We start from the raw sequence: 10,492 nt of genomic DNA, 5'->3' as shown, positions 1-10,492 counted from the left end.
AAAAACAAAACAAAAGGTCGGGGGCAGGTACCTGCTGATCAAAAAAAAAAACCAAAAGGTCGGGGGCAACACCTGTCATTGCCCTTGGGGCATCGAATAATTTCTCCATAAAAATAGCCTTGGTCGTACAATTGTGGGGCAATGACCCAAGTGGAGAAAAGAACGTGGAAAGAGTAATTATATCTCCATATCCAAAACACACACCTAAATACATACCCACACACATAAGTGTATAGGCCCTACACATACTAGAGTGACTCACACACAAGTGTGTGGACTCCACACATACTAGACACTCTAATGTGTATAGAACCCACACACTTATACGTGTAGATGTGTATTTGGGTGTAACTTTTGTAATTTGGTTTCCACATCTTAAATGCGTTTGAGAGGACCACCTAACATTGAAGCAAAACGCTGTCAAGTCGGCCACGAAACTCGTGCACATAAAATGCCCAATGCGCAAGAAAAATGCTAAACGCAAAGAAAACGTACCCGAAAATTATTTGGAAAGGACAAATTATTGGTACAGATTCACTTTGAACTTTGAAGTGCATCTGTACCGTTGATTTTCCTTTTTGAGGTAATTTCTGAATATATTTTCTTTGTACCTAGCATTACCCAATACCCAATGGGTGGTAACATACGTTTCTTTTTTAAAAGTCCAGAATATTTCTTCCATCTCAATTTGTTTGTCTAATTTTGACATTCATATCTTTCAAAAAATTGTCTATATATCATAATTTATAATATTTTACATAATTTTGAAAACATCGGCTTTGTTCGGTTAACCTTTTAGTTTTAATTTAGTTTTCAATTATTATCCTATTTCTTTTTTCAATCATTATATTATTTCTTTATCAAATTATTACCCTATTTTTTCAATTATTACTTTTTCATCTCTTTCTATCTCTCTCCAATCATTACTCATATATTCAATCATTACTCTATTTCTCTCTCCACCTATTACCAAAATTAAACTAAACTAAACTCTCAACCAAACAAAGCCATCATACTTTAGATCTAATTGAAAAGAGACAAACAAATCGGAACGGATGGAGTAGGATATTGTATTGTCAATGACAAAATTATTGAGTTAATATTAGCTTCTGATCATTTTTATAAAAATATTGGCTTAAAAAAAAATAATGAGTTAATAACGTTGACGATATTTTGTGATAATGACAACATTTACAGTGTATATTTTGAATATATACGTTTTAATTAATGTTTATTACTATTTTTTGTGCATAACACATGTTTTCTGCTACCAGTTAAATATACGGTGTGGATTGGAATAGACAAGTCTTAAGTCACACCTGCAATGAATCTAGACCACATCGTTCGAACTGTAATTTTATTTTATTTTATTTTTGGACTAGTGCTTGTTTGTGCCTATGGCACTACGCACTGGCAATACCGGGGTGCGTAGTGCCATAGACATGGCATTGACACGGCATTTTTGTAATTTTTTTATATTTTTTATGCCAACGTCAGAAGCCGAGCAGTAGGTAAAAAGAATCGATGACATTTTTGTAATATATTTGTAAGAGTGTAGGTGTTTTTTTAAGAGAGTTGGAGAGAACGCATTAACCCTCGATCAAATGAATCTCAACCTTTCTTTCAATCCGTGTTTGTATAATCTCCACACTCTTATATTTTATTAAGTAGATAGATAACATTACCGTCTAAAGATCGATCCGAGTTCTCCTTGATGCGTATCTCCATAATCATCGAAAGATATCCCGAACTTTAAAAATAAAGGGTATAAATAACGACTATGACTACTTAAATAAGGTTCGTTTTTGACTCTCTGAATAAGTTAGTTTTCATACCTGGTTAATAGTGTGAGACCCCAACAAAACTATATACTCCATCGGTCCCAAATTGTTGCTCATTTTTAGGCAGTCGTGTCACTCAAATAATTGTTTATATTTCATAATCGATAATGTATTTTATGATTTCAAAAATTTTGTTTAATAGAATTAATTGAGTTATATCAAATAAGATCTATATCGAATATAAAAAGTATTATAAATTAAAAAATATAGATTATTTTTTTTAGAGGTCTCAAACTGTGCAATGAAATGACACAGTTTGAAGCTCAATCCCCTACCTCATCTGTGGCTTTAGTCCTTGTTTGGTTTCCAGAACACCTGTTATTTATTTTTGATTTTTATGGGGCTCAGTACGGATCCTACAAAGATGATTCAAATTGCAAGTCATTCTTAAATTAATCTATTTTTATGGGTTTCTGAAATAACCAGTACAATTCGATATTGTAAGGGTTGTTTCAAAATTCGTTTGGTATTTTAGAATTCATAGAGCACCCCCGTTTTGAGTAGTGTTAGGGGTGGTTTGGCATTTAAATTAACCCATAAAGTTTATTTGTCCGTATTCAAAAAAATCGTTTGAGAATTATTGTTTATTCATGATGAGACGAATCTAAAAAGTAAAAAATTACTATTAAAATCCATTTTTTTGAATAAAGACAAAAGGGCTGTGCTAGGGACAAATAAAATACCCGTAAAGTATACATGAACAATTCAGATTCACTGTGCCGCGAATCTGAGCCGTTCATGTATACTTTAAGGGTCTTTTATTTGCCTATTTTATTTGAACTTAGTATTTCTCAAGACAGAAATAAGTCAATAAACCAATTTTTTTGCCTTTATTAAAAAAAAGGATTTTGATTGTAATTGTTCAATTTTTAGGTTTCTCTCGTTATGAAGAAACAATAATCCTCGAAAAAAAAATAAAATTTCATTTGACCAAAAAAAAAAATAATACTCGAAAAATTGACGAAAATCTAACAAATGTGATTATTTTTGAATAATGACCAAAAAACTTTCTAGTTTAATTAAAAGGTATTGATTTTACCACTCTCATTTTTGATAATGTCAGTCCATTTTTTTCACAACCACTGCTTAGTGCAGTTGGTCATTCATTACCTCTCATTTGTGGAAGGTTTTGGGTTCGAGCCCCACAGAGGACAGGCCCTTTAAGGGACCAGGGCTATGGATAGCTTCTGATCTCCTCGTGCTAACTTTAATACCCCCACTAACACCCGTTGATATATATCGCCGTGGCAAAAAATAAAAAATAAAAAATCAAGACACAAAAAAGAATGACTTTAATAAAAAAAAGAGTGACAAAATCACTCCTCTAGTTAAAATGCTAAACAACCCCTATTTCGAACGCAAAAGAAAGTTCCCAGTATAACCGAACACAGCGGGAATAATTTCCCGAGGCGGGGATGACGCACCCACGTCGCGACAAAGTTAAGATAGCACGACGACACACGGTATGACAGAGTTTTCGTACGTGACGTGTCTCGATAGGACGATCCGATATTGACCTGTGATGTGTGATGGCCGGTGGGGCCCCCCCAAACTTTAAATCCCCATTCATTTCACTTTGTCAAACTTCTCGGCACCACCAATGAATACGAGCAATTGTGAAACTGCTCCTATTGGTCCACGTGCCGTAGAGTTTCCAGAGCAATTATTTACGGCTTGGCAAAGGGGATGTTTGGCAGAGTTTTATTTTCCAATCATTGCTTTATTTTTCTCTCCGATTATTATCATATTTCATCAATTATTATTGGACGTGTTTTGATAATTAATACTTTTCAATGGCATTTTCAGCATTAAAAAATGTTTTTAACTTGTCATTGGCGGGTATTAATTATCAAAACACGTCATTGGCCGTCATTTTCCCTTATTATTATTGTCAGCTCATTAGGCTGATTTCATATTCTTGTATACTTTATAGACCCTTTAATACATATTCACACACTTACTATTGTCAGCTTATTGGACTGATTTTAGAATTTTCCTTATTAATTTCATATCTCTCTCTACTTATTATTTTTCTCTCTAATTATTAACCTATTTCTCTTTCAACCCACTACCAAAACTAAAATACCCAAAACTAGGTAATTAACAAGAGGAGCAACCCCATTCCACTAACTTTTTTCACTTTTTTGTTTGTCCTTAGTTGAAATTTTTTGCGTTTGTTAATTTTGTACCTCATATTTTTATTTTTTCGATTCGTTTTGTCAAGACGAATCCAAAAATTTTTTTTTTTTTTTACTTTTACGCAAATATTTTGAATAAAGTCTATAAAGACCACTTTTAAGTAAAAAATATTGACTTTTTTTACTTCTTTTTTTTTTTACTTAAAAGTGATACTTATTCAAAATAATTGGGTAAAAATAAAAAAAAGTTACTTTTCCGATTTGTCTCGACAAAACAAATCAATAAATCACAAAATTTGACGCAAAACTAGTAAACGCGAAAAAAATTCAAATAAAGACAACTAATTTTTTTTCTAAAAGTTATAAAAGCCTTAGTGGGAATCAGGAGCGCGGTTCCGTGAAACTTTCATCTCCAAGTTTCACTTCAAGGTAGCTCCTTTGAAGGTAAAACTTTGTTAAACCAAAATACCTAGCAAACATTAACAACCTGTGAAAAGAAGGTGATCAAGCCGCACCTTTTGATACGGCTAGCTAGTTACGACTTTGCTCCGATCACTAGGCCTGTCTTGGGTATCTCCCTCCGACAGTTAAATGGCCAGCTCCCAGTCCTAGAGCCGGATTAGAGGGGAAGTCGAGAAAAACATTGCTTCCGGCTCCCAACTTTTTGACCTGAAGAGCCCCAAAATATTCAGTTCATAGTTTTAATTGCCTTCAAGTTACATTTTGTTGGTAGTGTGGCCACTTAGGTTCTTCAGATGCTTGAGGAGTTGGGTTCAAATCTCCACCCGTTAACTCTTCCTCAAGTTTTTGCAACATTTTGTTTTATGCGGAAACAGATTGCTCCATATTAGGACTTCCGCTTCAGGCCCCAAATATGTTTGAACTGACACTGCCAGCTCCCAGAGCGTAATGGAGGGTTTATACAAAGCCCGAGAACAAATTCACCACCGTATGACTAAATGATGATTACTAGCGATTTAGTAGTAGGCTCTACAAAAATAAGTGGTGAATAAAGGTATTATAGCACCGAAAATCCTATATGTACCGACCAAAAATGTAGGAAAACCGTACCGACGGCCGCGTGCGGTCGTCTCCGGCCACCGGACGGCCAATCCGAGCAGTCCAAAATTTTTTTAAAAAAAAACCGACGGGCCTAGCGCGGGAATCAACGGCATCCGATGTGTGTAGGGTGCTTGATCTAAATAGGCTGTTTTTTTTTAAAACACCCTACACACATCGGATGTTTAGATCAAGCACCCTACACATATTGAATGCCGTTGATTCCAGCGCTGGGCCCCTCGGTTTTTAAAAAAAAAAAATTTGGACGGCTCGGATCGGCCGTCCGATAGCCGGAGACGGCCGAGCGCGGCCGTCGGTATGCTCCGATCGGTGCAAATAGCACCACTCTCATTATAGCACCATGTGTCAGTGCTCAAAGACCACCAAATAAATATTTCTAGAGTTTCAATGGATGGAAACACCCCCACGCTATCTACTATTCTACTCCGCTTATTTTCCTACTATTTTTGAAAAAGCTTGAAAACACCCTTTTTTTCACAGTATTTTCTACTTGTACGCCACAAAAGGATAGAGTGGACTTGCTTGGTTATCAACTGATCGGTTTCGCAGTGTTGTTCCTACGAATTCAAAAAACATATCTATCGATATTTGTTGGAACTGATTTTTTACAAAACCTCATAAAAATTTATTTTAAAATTTTAAAATATTTTTTTATATTTTTTTGGAGCCCACTCTGAACCTCACTAGCCGTGCAGTGACCTTATGCGGTGCCTTTAGACTTTCTGCTTAGCATGCTCCCTGGCAGATACACGTGAGTAGCTTACCTATATAATTGTATCCAAACAAATTGGACTCTGTATAGAGTAATATGTTTCACATTTCAAATGTTCTTTTCTTTTTCTTTTTCTATACTTTTTGCATAGTTTAGAATGTCTTTTGCTTACACCCCCCAACTTGAAAAAACAACACATACATCCCTTCAATTGGACTCAATTTTAAACCTGGATGGCATTGCTAGAACTCCGGTTGATGTTCTTGATGTGCTTTAAAAGATAAAAAACAATTTCAATCCTTGGAACCTATTAAAAACGGGGCCCACAAAAACTCCAACAACTCGTCCCTCTTTTAGTAGTGAAGAAAATCCAAGTCTAATAAACAAATAGATTCTTGAATAATGACTTAATCGTATATTATAAATTTTTTTTTTTGATACGGTATATAATTCAAGAGGCAAAATTAATACTCAATAGGAGTTCGTGATAAAGTGAGATAATTATAGAAAGAAACACCTCAATTAGTTTTATTAACTTCTTTATGGAAGAGGTGCAAATATGGGGTTTGCAAGGCTGTCATGTGTGGGTCCCATCGACAGTTTATCACAATAATATGAACTGTTCATTTTATAGGACCTGTAGAACAGTGAATATATATGGTAAAAATCAGCTTGACCCAATATCAATAGGTATATCAAAATTAGATTTTGGTTTATACAATTCACAGTGCAGATCATTTTAACTTAAAAGTTATTGACAGAATTCAGGCCGTCGATTTTATAAACCGGGGTAATGTAGCTTGGAACAAACCCTGATTCGAAGAAAACAATGGACCAAAATTGGTTTGGGGTGGTTCGGTCCAATCGATTTTTTCGGTCCAGCTTTAATTTTGAAATGGACGGTTGAGATTGGTTCGATTCGGTCCAAACCGAAGCCGATCAAACCCACCCTCATTCCGACCAAAAATCGAACCGACCAGTCAATTTTTCGATTGCTTTTGATCCATGATCATTTTTTCTTTCACCCCTACTTCATTGACGTTGTTTCATACGGAGTAATTTGATTCATTTCTTTTCACTTTTTTTCCCTTTCCCTCTGCAACACGTCGGGGAAAAGTACAAAAACGTTGACTTCAAATTAAACAAAATATCATAAAGATACCCAAAATTTTGGAGAACACCTTAGGCCCGTTCCGCAACGCGAAATAAGAACTTATTTTTTAAAAAGACAATTTCAAGCTCAAAAATAATAAGTTTATTAAAATCTAAAAATATGCAATATGGATCTTGTTTAAAAGATCTCATTGAGATCTTTAATACGGTATAAAAAAAATAAAAAAATAATTTTTCATTTGCATTATTTTTTAGTTTAAAAATGTAAAAGAAGTACTTATTTTGTAAGAAGGTGTTCTGGAACGGGTTCTTAGTTTTTAAGCCATCCTAAACAGTGGTGGAGGCAGCAAGGGACGATTGGCCCCTCCAACTTTTAAAAAATAGCGCTATTAGTCAAATAATTTGAGGATCTTTCGAAATCGTCTCTTGATTTACGTAGATGATGACAGCATCTCCAAACAATGTTTTGTTTACCCCATTAATTTGGCAGATGCTTAATAATTGGTGTAATGGTATCCACATGAATGGAACTAGTGTCCAACTACGAACGTTTGCCAGATGAAATTGTAAATATTATTCAATTTATAAATGTGGTCATCATAACATTGCAATCAGAATGAGTATTGCTTTATCCATGACTGTACACTTTTTAAAGAGATTTGACAGTCGTACAAATCCCCCCTTAAACTCTCGTTGCGCTTTTAAGTTTACTTTTCTTTGTTTTTTCGTCTTCGGATTTTCTTAACTTATTTTATTTTATTTTCTCTCGCAACTACTACCATTGCTTTCTTAAAGGATACTTTGGCGTTGGCATTAGGTCCTGGTCCTGCGGCAAAAGATATTCATAACATCCCTCCGTTATTTTGTCCTGCACATGAAAAATGCATTAAAATTCTTTAACATTAGTGACCAATTTTACTCTTAGGCTACGTACCTAGCGATTTACTGTTGCACTGTGATATCACATGTCTTTGATAGATAGTAATAAATTTTATTAAACAAAAAATTTAGAATCATAAAAAAATATTATACATAGAAAAATATAAGTGCTTTACAAATGGCATAAAAGGCAGAAAAATAAACAAAACAAAAAAAAAAGGGCCGGGGAGAGTTTTTATTAAATTTTAAATATATCATCTTTTTGAAAAAGTATTCTTTCTAAATAGTCTCTATTTTAGTCAAATCCTGACACGATATAATTTACTCCATGTTAATTCTATTATTTTTTTTTTCAATTCCAATAAGAAAATATATGATTCATAACTAAAGGTATTTGGCTCCTCTCCGGTAATTTGTCCCGGATAGTCTAATATTTTTTTCAAAATGCATGTGATATCTTCATGAAATTTTTTTTTTTGGGACCAACACTTGTAAGATAAATTCAAGAACTATACAAGACAGTTGCTAGAGAGGATTTAATTATTAAATTTTATCCCCACACGACTTATTAAATGATTATATGGTAACTTTTTAGGAATTGACTTCCGTATCTGAAAATTAACGGAGTTGTCCGTAAACTAGTCCAGATACGTAATCCTTTAGAATAGAAAAAAAAGAGAAAAAAAAAGAAATAAACCTTTCCAGATGGAGTTAAAAAATTTCAGAACAGAGCTTATCCATTACACTTTCCATTATAAAATCCCCAAAGCCTGCCATTAAACAACTCCCCAATGAACAGAGCAAAACTTTTGAAAAACGGAGCCACCAACCACTCTCCTCTCTGTTTCCAACATTACCACCGCCACCTCCACCAATGGCAACAAGAAGAACCTACCTTGATAAACCAGCCTACCTCTACCTCCACGGCGGCGGAGACCCAGATCGGAAAGACGCTGCTTTCCCATCAGTGGCTCCCTCCGACGCCCAATTCGAGCTCGACGAATCCGAGCTCTGGGACAACGACATTGATCCCAGCGAAACCCCATTCCCTCCCGAGTCAAAAAACCCGATACCCGCTTCGAAAAGGCCGGCGCGGAGGGGCGCCGCGGCCGCAGCCGACCGGCGGCATATGGGCCCCTCCGCGTCGTTGCCGGTGAACGTGCCGGACTGGTCGAAGATCCTCCGCGGCTGCGAGCGGCGGAGAGCGGTGGAGGACGGCGGCGACGAGGGCGAGGAGGATTCGGAAGGGAGGATCCCGCCGCACGAGTATTTGGCGAGGACGAGAAGGGCCTCCTTCTCTGTCCACGAAGGTAACGGGAGGACTCTGAAAGGGAGGGATTTGAGTAGGGTTAGAAATGCAATTTGGAAACAAACTGGGTTTGAAGATTAATTAATGTAGAAGATTAGTGATAATAGTGTAAATTACTTAATAAATGATGAGGGGGACATATGTGCAATCATATGAAATTTTGGGGAGCTGAAATCTAAATGTCTCTCTCTCTTGATAGTCATCCGTTGTGCGGAGTAATTATTCAGTGCTCTTCTTGAGTAACCGTCAAGCTACACGTTTATACCGGCCTCGTAAGCGTGTGAGGGGCGCTGGCTAATTTTTCCATTTTTTTTTGTTGCGATTTCGTCCCTCGGGCTTTTTTTTTTGTTTCGCCTTTGGGGTATGGGACTTGAGGTCGGAGGATCGCTCGTGTATGTAGTCCTGACTTTTGGGATCGTAGTGAAAACTCGCTTTTTGCACTTTTTGCTTAATGGAACTTCAGTTATACTGTATTTGGTTTTTTTTTTTTTTCCTTCCTTCCAGTAGTTCAATTTTTGTTAGTAGTTTCTTTGGAAACAGAATTCTCATGGTGCATTTTGTCTCACGGATGCACTTTTATAATCGGGGACATTCGTCATATCTTAGAGCTCGTTGAAAATGTCAAATCATGTCATGCTCGATCAGATATGGATCGATACATGATCTCAACTCATTTGAGATGTGATTGGGTTCCGTTTCAGTGAAGCAATCTAATGCTTTGAATATAAGTTTGTTTCAAAAGTACGTATATTGATAGTTATTCGATCAACATAATTTTTGACATTGTTAATATTTTCGACGGACTTTAAAATACTATAAATGATGCCCGTTGAAGTGGCCTCGGGAAGAACCTTCAAACAGGACCGTCCAATCCTCTTTGGAAGACACTCGTGATTGCTTGGTGTACTACAGAAAGTACCCTGTGGAATCCTCAGATCCCGTGGTTAGAGTTAGATTCTTTTCAACTTTGAAGTTGGACCCAAGTCACATAATATTGGTATCAGTACGGGTATGGGAGCGTGAGTTTTGAGCGTGAAAATAGGGAGCGTGAGCTTTGAGCGTGAAATCACCTCAAATTAATAGTATTCATGAGAGGGAGAAATTGAAAGCGGGAGCGCAGTATGAGCATTAAGGGTGAGAACAGAGAGTTTTACCGAAAGACTATTTATCACAGGTCTAGACTGCACCAGACGAGTATTTTCTCGATCACCTAATCAGCTATTCATGTCATAAAATTGGTGAGTAACTCATCCGTATCCAAATATCAAGTTCATTGAACACCAATGGATGAATAAGATACACATCTTGAACAAAATGAATATCTGATCAATTTAGTTTTTAAATTTTTTGTACAAACTAAACGAATCTTTGAGATGGCCCAAGAGTGAGCCCTCATCAAACCAACTCCACAGATGTATTT

At 36.1% G+C, this 10,492-nt stretch overlaps 1 protein-coding gene across 1 annotated transcript; it reads left to right on the top strand.

Annotated features, from left to right (window-relative positions):
- Positions 1-8,531: 8,531 nt before the first annotated feature.
- LOC131325733 (protein S40-4-like) lies at positions 8,532-9,540 on the top strand. Its single transcript, XM_058358146.1, has one exon. It carries the CDS (start codon positions 8,638-8,640, stop codon positions 9,151-9,153), a length of 516 nt encoding a protein of 171 aa, XP_058214129.1. The 5' UTR covers positions 8,532-8,637; the 3' UTR covers positions 9,154-9,540.
- The last annotated feature ends 952 nt before the right edge of the window (positions 9,541-10,492 follow it).

This window comes from Rhododendron vialii, chromosome 5a, assembly GCF_030253575.1.
Source record: "Rhododendron vialii isolate Sample 1 chromosome 5a, ASM3025357v1".
Lineage (NCBI taxonomy): Eukaryota > Viridiplantae > Streptophyta > Magnoliopsida > Ericales > Ericaceae > Rhododendron > Rhododendron vialii.
This window is presented reverse-complemented; position numbering and strand designations above follow the sequence as displayed.